The 18,264-nt window shown below is 55.8% G+C and overlaps 1 protein-coding gene across 4 annotated transcripts; it reads left to right on the top strand.

Moving 5' to 3' along the window:
* Positions 1-259: 259 nt before the first annotated feature.
* On the top strand, positions 260-17,705 carry LOC129134647 (uncharacterized). 4 transcript variants are annotated; one of them, XM_077193281.1, is made up of 4 exons: positions 260-365; positions 2,814-3,386; positions 9,794-9,956; positions 17,030-17,704. In XM_077193281.1, the coding sequence occupies exons 2-4, from the start codon at positions 2,820-2,822 to the stop codon at positions 17,653-17,655; spliced, it is 1,356 nt and encodes a 451-aa protein (XP_077049396.1). In that variant the 5' UTR covers positions 260-365; positions 2,814-2,819; the 3' UTR covers positions 17,656-17,704. The 4 variants fall into 4 exon arrangements, with proteins under 4 accessions (XP_077049396.1, XP_077049394.1, XP_077049395.1 ...); XM_077193279.1 differs by having other exon boundaries at positions 280-370; XM_077193280.1 differs by lacking the exon at positions 260-365 and adding an exon at positions 385-572 and having other exon boundaries at positions 17,030-17,705.
* Positions 17,706-18,264: the final 559 nt, after the last annotated feature.

Genomic DNA, 18,264 nt, shown 5'->3' with positions numbered 1-18,264 from the left:
TTTTCACTGATTTTCCTGAAAAACCCCAATTTTCATCAAATTTCCCTGGAAAAAAAGCCCAATTTTCACCGATTTTCCTGAAAAAAATCCAATTTTTCAGCTTCCCCCTCAGGCCCCGCCTCCTCGCGCTTCTCGCTCTTCCATTGGCTCTCAGTGCTGTCAATCACTCCCCACCGCCAGCCGTTGTAGGGGCGAACCCTCCCACGCTTGTCCCGCCTCTTTCCCGTTTCCCGCTCTCCCATTGGCTGCCGCGCTGTCAATCTGACCACGCGGTTCCCGCCCCCACCCCTCCGTGTGGGCGTGATCTCCCCGTGATTGACAGCGCGCTCGCCCAATGAGGGGCGGAGCTTCGCCGCCTCCCTCACGTACGGTGAGGCCGGGGGGGGAATTTGGGGAGGGGGGGGGGAGAAATTTGGGGCCCTGGGGACCCCCCCGGGACCCCCCGGGACCCCCCGGGACCCTCAGGAGGCCTCGGGGGCGGGGCCGGGCCCGGCCGCTCCCGCCCTTTGTGTTCGGCGAGCGGCGGCCGCGGGGCCGGGCCCGGCTCGGGGGGGCCGCGGGAGGGACCCCAGGTTTGGATATGGGGGGGGGGGGGGGCTGGGGACCCCCGGCTTTGGGGGGCGGGGGGCGGCACCCCCAGTCTGGGGGGGATGGGAGGGGCTGGGGGACCCTCAGGGTTGGGAGGGGATTCAGGGCGGGGAGGGGATTGGGGACCCCAGGATTGGGGGGGATTCAGGGTTGGGAGGGAGTTGGGGACCCCCAGGGTTGGGGAGGGGGATTCAGGGTCGGGGGAGCTGTGGGGACCCCCGGGGTTGGGGTGCGGCTCCAGGGCGGGGAGGGAATTGGGGACCCCCAGGGTCGGGGGGGCTGTGGGACCGGGAGGGGATTGGGGACCCCCGGGGTTGAGGAGGGGATTCAGGGTCAGGAGGGAATTGGGGACCCCCAGGATTGGGGAGGGGGTTCAGGGTCGGGAGGGGATTGGGGACCCCCGGGTTGGGGGGGCTGTGGGACCCCCAGGGTTGGGGAGGGGGATTCAGGGCCGGGGCTCTCTGGGACTTGGGGAGGGGCTTCAGGGTGGGGAGGGGGCTGGGGACCCCCAGGCTTGGGGGAACTGTGGGACCCCCAGGCTTGGGGAGGGGGTTCAGGGTCGGGAGGGAGTTGGGGACCCCCATGGTTGGGGGACCGGGAGGGAATTGGGGACCCCCGGGGTTGAGGAAGCGATTCAGGGCCGGGGGGGCTGTGGGACCCCCAGGGTTGGGGGACCGGGAGGGGACTGGGGACTCCCGGGATTGGGGGGGCTGTGGGATCCCCAGGGTTGGGAGGGGGATTCCGGACGGGGAGGGAATTGGGGACCCCCAGGATTGGGGAGGTTTCAGGGTCGGGAGGGAGTTGGGGACCCCCATGGTTGGGGAACCTGGGGGACCGGGAGGGGATTGGGGACCCCCAGAGTTGGGGAGGGGGATTCAGGGCCGGGAGGGAGTTGGGGACCCCCAGGATTGGGGGGGATTCAGGGCTAGGGGGGGGTGGGAGACCCCAGGGTTGGGGTTTGGCTCCAGGGTGGGGAAGGAAATTGGGGACCCCCAGGATTGGGGGGGAATTCAGGGTCGGGGGGACTGTGGGACCCCCACGATTGGGGAGGGGGCTTCAGGGTCAGGAGGGAGTTGGGGACCGCCGGGGTTGAGGAGGGGAATTCAGGGTCGGGGGTCTCTGGGACTTGGGGGGGCTTCAGGGTGGCGAGGGAGTTGGGGACCCCCAGGCTTGGGGGAACTGTGGGACCCCCAGGCTTGGGGAGGGGGATTCAGGGCCGGGAGGGAGTTGGGGAACCCCATGGTTGGGGGACCTGGGGGACCGGGAGGGGATTGGGGACCCCCAGGGTTGGGAAGGGGGTTCAGGGTCGGGGGGGCTGTGGGACCCCCAGGGTTGGGGGGCCTGTGGGACCCCCAGGTTTGGGGAGGGGGATTCAGGGCCGGGGGTCTCTGGGACTTGGGGAGGGGCTTCAGGGTGGGGAGGGGGCTGGGGACCCCCAGGCTTGGGGAGGGGGATTCAGGGTCGGGAGGGAGTTGGGGACCCCCAGGATTGGGGGGATTCAGGGTCGGGAGGGAGTTGGGGACCCCCAGGTTTGGGGAGGGGATTCAGGGTCGGGAGGGAGTTGGGGACCCCCATGGTTGGGGAACCTGGGGGACCGGGAGGGGATTGGGGACCCCCGGGGTTGGGGAGGGGGAATTCAGGGTCGGGAGTCTCTGGGACTTGGGGGAGGCTTCAGGGCGGGGACGGGGTCGGGGACCCCCAGGGTTGAGGAGGGGGATTCAGGGTCGGGGGTCTCTGGGACTTGGGGAGGGGTTTCAGGGTCGGGAGGGAATTGGGGACCCCCAGAGTTGGGGAGGGGGATTCAGGGTCGGGGAGGGAATTGGGGACCCCAGGATTGGAGGGGATTCAGGGTCGGGGGAGCTGTGGGACCCCAGGCCAATTGGGGAGAGGATTCAGGGTCGGGGGTCTCTGGGACTTGGGGGGGCTTCAGTGCGGGGAGGGGTCTGGGGACCCCCATGGTCGCAGCTTGGAGACCCCAAGTTGGGGATGGGGAGGGTTTGGGACCCCTGGGGCCGATACCGAGACCCCAATCCCGGTACGGGGCGTGTGGGGTTCGCCCTTACAAAACTCCGGAGATTTCGGTGCAAGGTAAACCCGGGGGGGCGGGGGGGTTTGATGAATTTGGGGAGGGGTCCCCAATACCAGAGCTGGGAATTGAGAGAGGTGGAGGTGATGATGAGGAGGGGGGGTCTCCCCTTCACCCCTTCCTCCTTTTCCCTCCGCAGCTCAGGATGGAGCCGCCCCTTCCCCTCCCTCTCCTCCGAGCTCCTCCGGGAACCCCCCCGGCCGCTCCTCCGAGCGGCGCCGGCTCCGAGCCGCGGCAGCTCCGAGCAGCGGCGGCTCCGAGCGGCGGCAGCTCCGAGCAGCGGCAGCTCCGAGCAGCGGCGGCTCCGAGCGGCGGCAGCTCCGAGCAGCGGCAGCTCCGAGCAGCGGCGGCTCCTCCGAGCGGCGGCTCCTCCGAGCAGCGGCAGCTCCGAGCAGCGGCGGCTCCTCCGAGCGGCGCCGGCTCCGAGCGGCGGCGGCTCCGTTTCCGCCAGTTCCGCTACCAGGAAGCTCCGGAGCCCCGCGCCGCGTGGCGGAGGCTGCGGGAGCTGTCGCGGCTCTGGCTGCGGCCCGAGGAGCGCAGCAAGGAGCAGATCATGGAGCTGCTGGTGCTCGAGCAGTTCCTCAGCATCCTGCCCGAGGACATCCAGAGCTGGGTGTGGGTGCGGCACCCCCAGTCCTGCGCCCAGGCCGTGGCTCTGGCTGAGAGGTTCCAGCTGGCCCGTGAAGAGACCCAAGGGATTTGGGAGCAGCAGGTGGGAGAGAGTTTGGATTTTGGGCCCCAAAATTGGGAATTATTGATCCCCTCTATGTTCCCAAATTGGGAATTATTGTTCCTCCCACTCCAAATTGTCCATGCTCATTCCCAAAGGAAAAAACCCCAAAATTCAGAGTGGGAAGGGGGTCATGGGTGCCTAAATCCCCTTGGCAGCGTTTTGACATTCAGGACATGAGGACGGGTGGGAGAGAATTTGGATTTTGGGATTTTTGGCCCCAAATTGGGAATATTTGATCCCCCCCTTTCATTCTTCCCATTCTGTCCCATGGAAAAAACCCCAAAATTCAGAGTGGGAAGGAGCTCATGGGTGCCTAAATCCCCTTGGCAGCTTTTTGGGGTTCAGGCCATGAGAGCAGCAGGAGGGAGAGAATTTGGATTTTGGGCCCCAAATTTGGAATATTTGATCCCCCCTTTACATTCTCCCCACTCTGTCCCATGGAAAAAACCCCAAAATTCAGAGTGGGAAGGAGGTCATGGGTGCCTAAATCCCCTTGGCAGCTCTTTGGGGTTCAGGACATGAGGACAGCTGGGAGAGAATTTGGATTTTGGGCCCCAAATTTGGAATATTTGATTCCCTCCCTTTCCATTCTTCCCATTCTGTCCCATGGAAAAAAACCCCAAAATTCAGAATGGAAAGGGGTCATGGGTGCCTAAATCCCCTTGGCAGCTTTTGGGGTTCAGGACATGAGGATGGGTGGGAGAGAATTTGGATTTTGGGCCCAAAATTTGGAATATTTGATCTCCCCCTTTAAATTCTTCCCATTCTGTCCTAAGGAAAAAAACCCAAAATTGAGGCTGGAATGGAGGTCATGGGTGCCTAAATCCCCTTGGCAGCTTCTTGGATTTAGGGCATGAGGAGAGTGGGTGGGAGAGAATTTGGATTTTGGGATTTTTGGCCCCAAATTTGGAATATTTGATCCCTCCCTTAAATTCTTCCCATTCTGTCCCATGGAAAAAAACCCCAAAATTCAGAGTGGAAATGGGGTCGTGGGTGCCTAAATCCCCTTGGCAGCTTTTGGGGGTTCAGGGCATGAGGACAGGTGGGAGAGGGTTTGGATTTTGGGCCCCAAATTTGGAATTATTGATCCCACTCCAAACCATCCCTGCTCATTCCCAAGGAAAAAAACCCAAAATTGAGGCTGGAATGGAGCTCATGGGTGCCTAAATCCCCTTGGCAGAGGTGGGAGCGGGTCAGGATTTGGAGTTCCCAGAGGGAATTTGGGGGAATTTCCCCAAATTTGGAATATTTGATCCCCCCCTTTCCATTCTTCCCATTCTGTCCCATGGAAAAAAAACCCCAAAATTCAGAGTGGGAAGGGGCTCATGGGTGCCTAAATCCCCTTGGCAGCTTTTGGGGTTCAGGCCATGAGGACAGGGGGGAGAGAATTTGAATTTTTGGGATTTTGGGCCCCAAATTGGGAATTATTGATCCCACTCCAAACCATCCCTGCTCATTCCCAAGGAAAAAAACCCAAAATTGAGGCTGGAATGGAGCTCATGGGTGCCTAAATCCCCTTGGCAGAGGTGGGAGCAGGTCAGGATTTGGGGTTCCCAGAGGGAATTTGGGGCAATTTCCCCAAATTTGGAATATTTGATCCCATCCCTTTCCATTCTTCCCATTCTGTCCCAAGGAAAAAAACCCCAAAATTCAGAGTGGAAAGGGATCATGGGTGCCTAAATCCCCTTGGCAGCTTTTGGGGTTCAGGACATGAGGATGGGTGGGAGAGAATTTGGATTTTGGGATTTTGGGCCCCAAATTTGGAATATTTGATCCCACTCCAAACCATCCCTGCTCATTCCCAAGGAAAAAAACCCAAAATTGAGGCTGGAATGGAGCTCATGGGTGCCTAAATCCCCTTGGCAGAGGTGGGAGCGGGTCAGGCTATGGAGTTCCCAGAAGGAATTTGGGGCAATTTCCCCAAATTTGGAATATTTGATCCCCTCCCTTTCATTCTTCCCATTCTGTCCTATGGAAAAAACCCCAAAATTCAGAGTAGGAAGGGGCTCATGGGTGCCTAAATCCCCTTGGCAGCTTTTTTGGGGTTCAGGACATGAGGACAGCAGGTGGGAGAGAATTTGGATTTTGGGATTTTGGGCCCCAAATTGGGAATAATTTGTCCCCCTCTATGTTCCAATCATGGGTGCCTAAATCCCCTTGGCAGAGGTGGGAGCGGGTCAGGATCTGGAGTTCCCAGAGGGAATTTGGGGCAATTTCCCCAAATTTGGAATATTTGATCCCCTCCCTTTCCATTCTTCCCATTCTGTCCTATGGAAAAAAACCCCAAAATTCAGAATGGAATGGGGGTCATGGGTGCCTAAATCCCCTTGGCAGCTTCTTGGATTTAGGGCATGAGGACAGCTGGGAGAGAATTTGGATTTTGGGATTTTGGCCCCAAATTTGGAATTATTGATCCCACTCCAAACCATCCCTGCTCATTCCCAAGGAAAAAAACCCAAAATTGAGGCTGGAATGGAGCTCATGGGTGCCTAAATCCCCTTGGCAGAGGTGGGAGCAGGTCAGGATCTGGAGTTCCCAGAGTGGATTTTGGGCAATTTCCCCAAATTTGGAATATTTGATCCCCTCCCTTTCCATTCTTCCCATTCTGTCCCATGGAAAAAAACCCCAAAATTCAGAGTAGGAAGGGGTCATGGGTGCCTAAATCCCCTTGGCAGCTTTTGGGGTTCAGGACATGAGGATGGGTGGGAGAGAATTTGGATTTTGGGATTTTGGGCCCCAAATTTGGGAATAATTTGTCCCCCTCTATGGTGCCTAAATCCCCTTGGCAGCTTCTTGGGGCACCCAAAACTTTTTTAGGGATCCCCAATCACCCAAATTCCCTCGGGAGCTTTTGGGGTTCCTAAATCTCCTCTGGGGATCCCCCAAGCACCCCAAACCCTTTCAGAGCTTTTTGGGGTTCCCAAATTGGGGTTCCCCAGCACCCAAATCCCTTTTGGGGTTTTTGGGGTGCCCAAATTGGGGTTCCCCAGCACCCAAAACCCTTTTAGGGCTTTTGTGGGGTCCCCAAACCCTTTTAGGGTTTTTGGGGTGCCCAAATTTGGGTTCCCAGCACCCAAAAACCCTTTTGGAGCTTTTGGGGTTCCTAAATCCCCTCGGCCCATCCCAAGCACCCAAAACCCTTTTAGGCCTTTTGGGGTTCCCAAATTTGGGATCCCCAAGCACCCAAAACCCTTTTGGAGCTTTTGGGGTTCCCAAATCCCTTCTGGAAATCCCTGGCACCCCAAAACCCTTTTACAGCATTAGGGGGGTTCCCCAAACCCTTTTAGGGCCTTTTAGGGTTCCCAAATTTGGGATCCCCAGCACCCCAAACCCTTTTAGGGCTTTTGGGGGGTTCCCCAAACCCTTTTGGGGTTCCCAAATCTCCTCTGCAGCTTTTTAGGGTTCCCAGGCCCCAAAATCTCCTTTTGGGGTGCCCAAATTGGGGATCCCCTGCACTCAAACCCTTTTAGGCCTTTTGGGGGTGCCCAAATTTGGGATCCCAAATCACCCAAACCCTTTTGGAGCTTTAGTGGGGTCCCCAAACCCTTTTAGGGCTTTTTGGGGTTCCCAAATCCCCTCTGCAGCTTTTTGGGGTTCCCAGGCCCCAAAATCTCCTTTTGGGGTGCCCAAATTTGGGATCCCCAGCACCCAAACCCTTTCGGAGCTTTTGGGGTGTCCCCAATCCCCTTTGGGGTTTTTGGGGTGCCCAAATTTGGGATCCCCAAAACCCAAATCCCTTTTAGAGCTTTTGGGGGTGCCCAAATCCCTTTTGGGTTTTTTGGGGTGCCTGGATCCCTTTTAGGGCCTTAGGGGTGTCCCCAACCCCTTTGGGGTTTTTGGGGTGCCCAAATTTGGGGTTCCCCAGCACCCAAATCCCTTTTGGGGTTTTTGGGGTTCCCAAATCCCTTCTGGGGCTTTTGGGGTTCCTAAATCCCCTCTGGGGATCCCCAGCACCCCAAACCCTTTTGGAGCTTTTGGGGTTCCCAAATTTGGGATCCCCAGCACCCAAATCCCTTTTGGAGCTTTTGGGGTTCCCAAATCCCCTCTGCAGCTTTTTAGGGTTTCCAGGCCCCCAAAATCTCCATTTTGGGGTTCCTAAATCTCCTCTGGGGATCCCCAGCACCCCCAAACCCTTTTACAGCTTTTGGGGGTGCCCAAATCCCTTCTGGGGCTTTTGGGGTTCCCAAATTTGGGGTTCCCAGCACCCCAAACCCTTTTGGGGTTTTTGGGGTCCCCCCAACCCCTTTTGGTGTTTTTGGGGTCCCAAATTTGGGATCCCCAGCACCCAAAGTCCTTTTAGGCCTTTTGGGGTTCCCAGATTTGGGATCCCCAGCACCCCAAACCCTTTTAGGGCTTTTGGGGTTCCCAAAACCCTTTCGGAGCTTTTGGGGTTCCTAAATCCCCTCTGGGGATCCCCAGCACCCAAAACCCTTTTAGGGCTTTTGGGGTGCCCAAATCCCCTCTGCAGCATTTAGGGGTTCCCAGGCCCCAAAATCTCAATTTTGGGGTTCCTAAATCCCCTCTGGGGATCCCTCAAGCACCCAAAACCCTTTCAGAGCTTTTGGGGTTCCCAAATTTGGGATCCCCAGCACCCAAGACCCTTTTAGGCCTTTTGGGGTGTCCCCCAAGACCCTTTTAGGGTTTTTGGGGTGCCCAAATTGGGGATCCCCAGCACCCAAAACCCTTTTGGAGCTTTTGGGGTTCCTAAATCCCCTCTGGGGATCCCCAGCACCCAAATCCCTTTTAGGCCTTTTGGGGTTCCCAAACTGGGGTTCCCAGCACCCAAAACCCTTTTAGGGCGTTTGTGGGGTCCCCCAAACCCTTTTGGGGTTTTTGGGGTGCCCAAACCCTTTTGGGGTTTTTGGGGTGTCCCCAATCCCTTTTGGGGTTTTTGGAGTTCCCAAACCCTTTTAGGCCTTTTGGGGGGTCCCCAATACCCTTTGGGGTTTTTGGGGTGCCCAAATTTGGGATCCCCAGCACCCAAACCCTTTAGAGATTTTGTGGGGTCCCCAAACCCTTTTGGGGTTTTTGGGGTGCCCAAATCCCCTCTGCAGCTTTTTAGGGTTCCCAGGCCCCAAAATCTCCATTTTGGGGTTCCTAAATCTCCTCTGGGGATCCCCAGCACCCAAATCCCTTTTGGGGTTTTCGGGGTCCCCCAAACCCTTTTGGGGTTTTTAGGGTTCCCAAATTTGGGATCCCCAGCACCCAAACCCTTTTAGGCCTTTAGTGGGGTCCCCAATCCCTTTTGGGGTTTTTGGGGTCCCCCAACCCTTTTGGGGTCCCCGAATCCCTTTTGGGGTTTTTGGGGTCCCCAATCCCTTCTGGAGTTTTTGGGGTGCCCAAATCCCTTTTAGGCCTTTAGTGGGGTCCCCCCAACCCTTTTGGGGTTTTTGGGGTGCCCGGATCCCTTTTGGGGTCCCCCAATCCCTTTTGGGGTGCCCCAACTCCTTTTGGGGTTTTTGGGGTGCCCGAATCCCTTTTGGGGTCCCCCAATCCCTTTTGGGGTCCCCATTCCCTTTTGGGGTTTTTGGGGTGCCCGGATCCCTTTAGGGGTGTCCCCCAATCCCTTTTGGGGTTTTTGGGGTCCCCCAATCCCTTTTGGGGTTTTTGGGGTGCCCGGATCCCCTTTGGGGTGCCCCCAACCCTTTTGGGTTTTTGGGGTTCCCAAATCCCTTTCAGAGCTTTAGGGGGTCCCCAACCCTTTTGGGGTTTTTGGGGTGCCCCAATCCCTTTTTGGGTCCCCCCAATCCCTTTTGGGGTTTTTGGGGTTCCCAAATCCCTTTTGGGGTGCCCCCAATCCCTTTCAGGCCTTTAGGGGGGTCCCCCCAATCCCTTTTGGGGTTTTTGGGGTGCCCGGATCCCTTTTGGGGTGTCCCAAATCCCCTTTTTGGGGTTTTTGGGGTGCCCAGATCCCTTTAGGGGTGCCCCCAATCCCTTTTGGGGTTTTTGGGGTCCCCCAATCCCTTTTGGGGTCCCCCAACCCCTTTTGGGGTTCCCCCAATCCCTTTTGGGGTTTTTGGGGTCCCCGGATCCCCTTTGGGGTTTTTGGGTTCCCCCCAGCCCTTTTGGGGTTTTTGGGGTGCCCGGATCCCCTTTTGGGGTTTTTGGGGTCCCCCCATTCCCCTTTGGGGTTTTTGAGGTGCCCGGATCCCTTTTGGGGTGCCCGAATCCCCTTTGGGGCTTTTGGGGTTCCCAAATCCCTTTTGGGGTCCCCCCAATCCCCTTTGGGGTTTTTGGGGTGTCCCCAAACCCTTTTGGGGCTTTTGGGGTTCCCAAATTGGGGATCCCCAGCACCCCAAACCCTTTTAGGGCTTTTGGGGGGTCCCCCCAACCCTTTTGGGGTTTTTGGGGTGCCCGAACCCCCTGGGCAGCTCCTCCTCCCCCAGGTTCGCCTGCGGGTGGAGCTGGAGGAGCCCAGGGACGGGGGGGACCCCGCAGCTTTTGGGGTCCCCCTGAGCCCCCGAACGGAGCCGGAGCCGGAGGAGGAGGAGGAGGAGGAGGAGGAGGAAGAGGAAGAGGAAAAGGAGGAGGAAGAGCCACGGGATGGAGGTAAAGGGATGGGGGAGGAGAAACCCCAAAAAACCCCAAAAAAACAAACAAAAAAAAAAAAAATCCCAAAAAAACCCAAAAAAATCCCCAAAAACACCAAAAAAAAACCAAAAAAAAACCACCCAAAAAACCCCCAAAAGCCCCCAAAAAACCGCAAAAAAACCCCAAAAACACCCAAAAAACCCCAAAAATGCCAAAAAACCCCCAAAAAAACCCCAAAAAAACCAAAAACCCCCAAAAAACCCCCAAAAGCCCAAAAAAACCCAAAAATCCCCCAAAAAAACCCAAAAAACCCCCAAAAACCCCAAAAAAGCCCCAAAAAGCCCAAAAATCGCCCAAAACCCCCAAAAAACCCCAAATCCCCCAAAAAAATCCCCAAAATCTCCCAAAACACCAGAAAAACACCAAAAACCCCCAAAAAACCCAAAAAACCCCCAAAACCCCAAAAACCACAAAAAAACCCAAAACCCCGCAAAAAACCCTAAAAAACCCAAAAACCCCAATAACCCCCAAAAAAACCCCAAAAACCCCAAAACCCCCAAAAAAACCCAAAAAAACCCCACAAAAAACCCCCAAATCCCCAAAAACACCCCAAAAAACCCCCAAAACCTGAAAAACCCCCAAAAACCTCCCAAAAAACCCAAAAAATCCCCAAAAAACTCCCCAAAAAACCCCAAAAAAACCCCAAAAAAACCAAAAATTCCCCCAAGAAACCCCAAAACCCCCCAAAAGCCCAAAAAAACCCCAAAAATCCCCAAAAATGCCCAAAAATCCCAAAAACCCCCAAAATACCCCTAAAACCCTAAAAAACCCCAAAAAAACCCCAAAAAACCCACAAAAAACCCCAAAAACCCCAAAAAACCCCCCAAAAAACCCAAAATGCCCCAAAAAACCCAAAAAAACCCCAAAACCCCCAAAAATGCCCAAAAATCCCAAAAACCCCAAAATCCCCCCAAAACCCTAAAAAACCCCCAAAAAACCCCACAAAAAACCCCAAAACCCCAAAAACCCCGAAAATCCCCCCAAAACCCCAAAAACCCCCCAAAAACCCCCCAAAAAACCCCAAAATCCCCAAAAACACCCCAAAAAAATCCCAAAAAGCCCCAAAAAAACCCCAAAACCCCACAAAAAACCCCAAAATCCCCAAAAAACCCCAAAAAATCCCAAAAAAAACCCCAAAATCCCCAAAAAACCCCAAAAAATCCCAAAAAACCCCAAAACCAGGGCTGGGGTGGAGCTGGGGGTGGTGGGAACAGAACCGATCCCAAGAGGGCCCAAAAATCCCAAATCCTGGGGCAGGGGGACCCCAGTGGGGCCCGGACCCCAAATCCTGGGGGAAAAACCCCAAATAATGGGGGGAAAACCCCAAATCCTGGCTCAAAAACCCAAATCCTGGGTCAAAAACCCAAATTCTGGTCCAAAGTCATCTCCATGAGCTCCAAACCATCTCAGTGAGCTCCAAACCATCTCAGTGAGCTCCAAACCATCTCAGTGAGCTCCAAACCATCTCCAGGAGCTCCAAACCATCTCCATGGGCTCCAAACCATCTCCAGGAGCTCCAAACCATCTCCATGGGCTCCAAACCATCTCCGTGAGCTCCAAACCATCTCCATGAGCTCCAAACCATCTCCATGGGCTCCAAACCATCTCCATGGGCTCCAAACCATCTCCATGGGCTCCAAACCATCTCCAGGAGCTCCAAACCATCTCCATGAGCTCCAAACCATCTCCATGGGCTCCAAACCATCTCAGTGAGCTCCAAACCATCTCCAGGAGCTCCAAACCATCTCCATGAGCTCCAAACCATCTCAGTGAGCTCCAAACCATCTCAGTGAGCTCCAAACCATCTCCAGGAGCTCCAAACCATCTCCATGGGCTCCAAACCATCTCCATGAGCTCCAAACCATCGCCATGGGCTCCAAACCATCTCCATGAGCTCCAAACCATCTCCATGAGCTCCAAACCATCTCCGTGAGCTCCAAACCATCTCCATGAGCTCCAAACCATCTCCATGAGCTCCAAACCATCTCAGTGAGCTCCAAACCATCTCCATGGGCTCCAAACCATCTCCATGAGCTCCAAACCATCTCCATGGGCTCCAAACCATCTCAGTGAGCTCCAAACCATCTCCATGAGCTCCAAACCATCTCAGTGAGCTCCAAACCATCTCCATGGGCTCCAAACCATCTCCATGAGCTCCAAACCATCTCCATGGGCTCCAAACCATCTCCAGGAGCTCCAAACCATCTCCATGAGCTCCAAACCATCTCAGTGAGCTCCAAACCATCTCCATGGGCTCCAAACCATCTCCATGAGCTCCAAACCATCTCCATGGGCTCCAAACCATCTCAGTGAGCTCCAAACCATCTCCATGAGCTCCAAACCATCTCAGTGAGCTCCAAACCATCTCCATGGGCTCCAAACCATCTCCATGAGCTCCAAACCATCTCCATGAGCTCCAAACCATCTCCAGGAGCTCCAAACCATCTCCATGAGCTCCAAACCATCTCAGTGAGCTCCAAACCATCTCAGTGAGCTCCAAACCATCTCCATGGGCTCCAAACCATCTCCATGAGCTCCAAACCATCTCCATGGGCTCCAAACCATCTCCATGAGCTCCAAACCATCTCCATGGGCTCCAAACCATCTCCATGAGCTCCAAACCATCTCAGTGAGCTCCAAACCATCTCAGTGAGCTCCAAACCATCTCCATGGGCTCCAAACCATCTCCATGAGCTCCAAACCATCTCCATGGGCTCCAAACCATCTCAGTGAGCTCCAAACCATCTCCAGGAGCTCCAAACCATCTCCATGAGCTCCAAACCATCTCAGTGAGCTCCAAACCATCTCAGTGAGCTCCAAACCATCTCCATGAGCTCCAAACCATCTCCATGGGCTCCAAACCATCTCCATGAGCTCCAAACCATCTCCAGGAGCTCCAAACCATCTCCATGAGCTCCAAACCATCTCCAGGAGCTCCAAACCATCTCCATGGGCTCCAAACCATCTCCATGGGCTCCAAACCATCTCCAGGAGCTCCAAACCATCTCCATGGGCTCCAAACCATCTCCATGGGCTCCAAACCATCTCCAGGAGCTCCAAACCATCTCAGTGAGCTCCAAACCATCTCAGTGAGCTCCAAACCATCTCCATGGGCTCCAAACCATCTCAGTGAGCTCCAAACCATCTCAGTGAGCTCCAAACCATCTCAGTGAGCTCCAAACCATCTCCATGAGCTCCAAACCATCTCCATGAGCTCCAAACCATCTCCAGGAGCTCCAAACCATCTCAGTGAGCTCCAAACCATCTCAGTGAGCTCCAAACCATCTCCATGGGCTCCAAACCATCTCCATGGGCTCCAAACCATCTCAGTGAGCTCCAAACCATCTCCAGGAGCTCCAAACCATCTCAGTGAGCTCCAAACCATCTCCATGGGCTCCAAACCATCTCCATGATCTCCAAACCATCTCCATGGGCTCCAAACCATCTCCATGGGCTCCAAACCATCTCAGTGAGCTCCAAACCATCTCCGTGAGCTCCAAACCATCTCCATGGGCTCCAAACCATCTCCAGGAGCTCCAAACCATCTCCATGGGCTCCAAACCATCTCAGTGAGCTCCAAACCATCTCCATGAGCTCCAAACCATCTCCATGGGCTCCAAACCATCTCCAGGAGCTCCAAACCATCTCCGTGAGCTCCAAACCATCTCCATGAGCTCCAAACCATCTCCATGAGCTCCAAACCATCTCCATGGGCTCCAAACCATCTCCATGGGCTCCAAACCATCTCCAGGAGCTCCAAACCATCTCCATGGGCTCCAAACCATCTCCATGAGCTCCAAACCATCTCCATGGGCTCCAAACCATCTCCATGAGCTCCAAACCATCTCAGTGAGCTCCAAACCATCTCAGTGAGCTCCAAACCATCTCCATGGGCTCCAAACCATCTCCATGAGCTCCAAACCATCGCCATGGGCTCCAAACCATCTCCATGAGCTCCAAACCATCTCCATGAGCTCCAAACCATCTCCGTGAGCTCCAAACCATCTCCATGAGCTCCAAACCATCTCCATGAGCTCCAAACCATCTCAGTGAGCTCCAAACCATCTCCATGGGCTCCAAACCATCTCCATGAGCTCCAAACCATCTCCATGGGCTCCAAACCATCTCAGTGAGCTCCAAACCATCTCCAGGAGCTCCAAACCATCTCCATGAGCTCCAAACCATCTCAGTGAGCTCCAAACCATCTCCATGAGCTCCAAACCATCTCAGTGAGCTCCAAACCATCTCCATGGGCTCCAAACCATCTCAGTGAGCTCCAAACCATCTCCAGGAGCTCCAAACCATCTCCATGGGCTCCAAACCATCTCCAGGAGCTCCAAACCATCTCAGTGAGCTCCAAACCATCTCCATGGGCTCCAAACCATCTCCATGAGCTCCAAACCATCTCCATGGGCTCCAAACCATCTCCATGAGCTCCAAACCATCTCCATGGGCTCCAAACCATCTCCATGAGCTCCAAACCATCTCAGTGAGCTCCAAACCATCTCAGTGAGCTCCAAACCATCTCCATGGGCTCCAAACCATCTCCATGAGCTCCAAACCATCTCCATGGGCTCCAAACCATCTCAGTGAGCTCCAAACCATCTCCAGGAGCTCCAAACCATCTCCATGAGCTCCAAACCATCTCAGTGAGCTCCAAACCATCTCAGTGAGCTCCAAACCATCTCCATGAGCTCCAAACCATCTCCATGGGCTCCAAACCATCTCCATGAGCTCCAAACCATCTCCAGGAGCTCCAAACCATCTCCATGAGCTCCAAACCATCTCCAGGAGCTCCAAACCATCTCCATGGGCTCCAAACCATCTCCATGAGCTCCAAACCATCTCCAGGAGCTCCAAACCATCTCCATGAGCTCCAAACCATCTCAGTGAGCTCCAAACCATCTCCAGGAGCTCCAAACCATCTCAGTGAGCTCCAAACCATCTCCAGGAGCTCCAAACCATCTCCATGGGCTCCAAACCATCTCCAGGAGCTCCAAACCATCTCCATGGGCTCCAAACCATCTCCATGGGCTCCAAACCATCTCCAGGAGCTCCAAACCATCTCAGTGAGCTCCAAACCATCTCAGTGAGCTCCAAACCATCTCCATGGGCTCCAAACCATCTCAGTGAGCTCCAAACCATCTCAGTGAGCTCCAAACCATCTCCATGAGCTCCAAACCATCTCCATGAGCTCCAAACCATCTCCATGGGCTCCAAACCATCTCAGTGAGCTCCAAACCATCTCCATGGGCTCCAAACCATCTCAGTGAGCTCCAAACCATCTCCAGGAGCTCCAAACCATCTCAGTGAGCTCCAAACCATCTCCATGATCTCCAAACCATCTCCATGGGCTCCAAACCATCTCCATGGGCTCCAAACCATCTCCAAGAGCTCCAAACCATCTCAGTGAGCTCCAAACCATCTCCATGGGCTCCAAACCATCTCCATGAGCTCCAAACCATCTCAGTGAGCTCCAAACCATCTCCATGAGCTCCAAACCATCTCCATGAGCTCCAAACCATCTCAGTGAGCTCCAAACCATCTCCATGGGCTCCAAACCATCTCCATGAGCTCCAAACCATCTCAGTGAGCTCCAAACCATCTCCATGAGCTCCAAACCATCTCAGTGAGCTCCAAACCATCTCCATGGGCTCCAAACCATCTCCATGGGCTCCAAACCATCTCCATGAGCTCCAAATCATCTCCAGGAGCTCCAAACCATCTCCATGGGCTCCAAACCATCTCAGTGAGCTCCAAACCATCTCCATGAGCTCCAAACCATCTCCATGGGCTCCAAACCATCTCCAGGAGCTCCAAACCATCTCAGTGAGCTCCAAACCATCTCAGTGAGCTCCAAACCATCTCAGTGAGCTCCAAACCATCTCCAGGAGCTCCAAACCATCTCCATGAGCTCCAAACCATCTCCATGAGCTCCAAACCATCTCCATGAGCTCCAAACCATCTCCAGGAGCTCCAAACCATCTCAGTGAGCTCCAAACCATCTCCAGGATCTCCAAACCATCTCCATGAGCTCCAAACCATCTCCATGGGCTCCAAACCATCTCCAGGAGCTCCAAACCATCTCCATGGGCTCCAAACCATCTCCAGGAGCTCCAAACCATCTCAGTGAGCTCCAAACCATCTCAGTGAGCTCCAAACCATCTCCATGGGCTCCAAACCATCTCAGTGAGCTCCAAACCATCTCAGTGAGCTCCAAACCATCTCCGTGAGCTCCAAACCATCTCAGTGAGCTCCAAACCATCTCAGTGAGCTCCAAACCATCTCCATGAGCTCCAAACCATCTCCAGGAGCTCCAAACCATCTCAGTGAGCTCCAAACCATCTCAGTGAGCTCCAAACCATCTCCAGGAGCTCCAAACCATCTCAGTGAGCTCCAAACCATCTCAGTGAGCTCCAAACCATCTCCATGGGCTCCAAACCATCTCAGTGAGCTCCAAACCATCTCCATGGGCTCCAAACCATCTCCATGGGCTCCAAACCATCTCAGTGAGCTCCAAACCATCTCCATGGGCTCCAAACCATCTCCATGAGCTCCAAACCATCTCAGTGAGCTCCAAACCATCTCCAGGAGCTCCAAACCATCTCCATGAGCTCCAAACCATCTCAGTGAGCTCCAAACCATCTCCATGGGCTCCAAACCATCTCCATGAGCTCCAAACCATCTCCAGGAGCTCCAAACCATCTCCATGGGCTCCAAACCATCTCCATGAGCTCCAAACCATCTCCAGGAGCTCCAAACCATCTCCAGGAGCTCCAAACCATCTCCAGGAGCTCCAAACCATCTCAGTGAGCTCCAAACCATCTCAATTTGCTCCAAACCGTCTCCCTGGTTCTGACCCCCCCTGATTTTAGTTCCAACCCCCTCCTCGTCCCCATTGCCCCCCACGGGTGGATCTGTGGGGTGGATTTGGGTGGATTTGCTGGGACCTGGACCCTCAGATCATTGAGGGCCCGGCGCTGCCCATTCCCCCTCAGGAACCACCCATTGATCTTCTCTTCCCCTCACAGATCCCACCACGACCCCGGCGCCGCCCCTTCCCCAACCCCAGGACCTCCCGAGGCACCGAACCCCTGGAGACGCCCCCAAACCCACGGCGACCCCACCGGCACCTCGGCCGTACCCGTGCGCCCAGTGCGGCAAAACCTTCGCGCGCCCCACCCACCTGCGCAGCCACGAGCGGACGCACACGGGGGCCCGGCCCTACGGCTGCGGCCACTGCGGCAAGCGCTTCGGCCACCCGAGCACGCTGACCACGCACCGGCGGCTGCACACGGGCGAGCGGCCCTACGGCTGCGGCCTCTGCGGCAAGGCCTTCACCAACCCCTCGGACCTGCGCAAGCACCGGCGCTCGCACACCGGCGAGCGGCCCTACCCGTGCGGCACCTGCGGCAAGAGCTTCAGCCAGCGCTCCAACCTGAGCATGCACCGCCGCAGCCACGCGCAGGAGCGGCCCTACCCCTGCCCGGCCTGCGGCAAGAGCTTCAAGTACCTGGCGGACCGGACGGTGCACGAGCGCTCGCACACGGGCGAGAGGCCCTTCCCCTGCGGCGCCTGCGGGAAGAGCTTCAGCAACAAGTCCTCGCTGGCCCGGCACGCGCGGATCCACGCCCGGGCGGCCGCCGGGGACAAGTGAGGGAGGATGGGGTGGCACAGGGGTGGTGGTGGGAGCGGCGCGGTGGCGCCGGGAGTGTTGGGCAAACATGGATGAGGATGGACCTGAGCTGGTGTTTGATGTCTGCCGTGAGCTGGGGGCTCCATGATCCCATTCAGAGTTGGAGCACATCTGGTGGGATGTTCTCCATGACCTGGTGGCTCCATGATCCCGTTCTGTGCTCCCAGAGGTCCAAAAGTGCTGCCAGGACATCCCCCATGACCTGGTGGCTCCATGATCCCGTTCAGAGTTCCAACACCAGTGGTGGGATGTTCTCCATGATCCCATTCCCTGCTCCTGGAGATCCAGGATGGGTTATGGGACATCCCCCATGACCTGGTGGCTCCATGATCCCGTTCCCTACGCCCCAAGATACAACAGCGGTGGTGGGACCATGGCCATTGACATCTCCATGACCTGGTGGCTCCATGATCCCATTCTGTGCTCCCAGAGGTCCAAAAGTACTGCCAGAACATCTCCCATGACCTGGTGGCTCCATGATCCCATTCCCAGCAGGGATGGTGGGACCACGACTGTTGACACCCTCATGACCTGGTGGCTCCATGATCCCGTTCAGAGTTCCAGCACCAG

The sequence above is a fragment of the Agelaius phoeniceus genome, chromosome 37, assembly GCF_051311805.1.
Source record: "Agelaius phoeniceus isolate bAgePho1 chromosome 37, bAgePho1.hap1, whole genome shotgun sequence".
Classification (NCBI taxonomy): domain Eukaryota; kingdom Metazoa; phylum Chordata; class Aves; order Passeriformes; family Icteridae; genus Agelaius; species Agelaius phoeniceus.
The sequence above is the reverse complement of the archived record's forward strand: the minus strand, read 5'-3'. Positions and strand labels throughout refer to the sequence as shown.

Coding starts and splice junctions, on each gene's coding strand:
- LOC129134647 (XM_077193278.1), top strand. CDS start 2,575: ATGGGGAGGGTTTGGGACCCCTGGGGCCGATACCGAGACCCCAATCCC. Junction 3,387..9,793: donor AAGGGATTTGGGAGCAGCAG/GTGGGAGAGAGT, acceptor CTCCTCCCCCAG/GTTCGCCTGCGGGTGGAGCT. Junction 9,957..17,029: donor GGAAGAGCCACGGGATGGAG/GTAAAGGGATGG, acceptor TTCCCCTCACAG/ATCCCACCACGACCCCGGCG.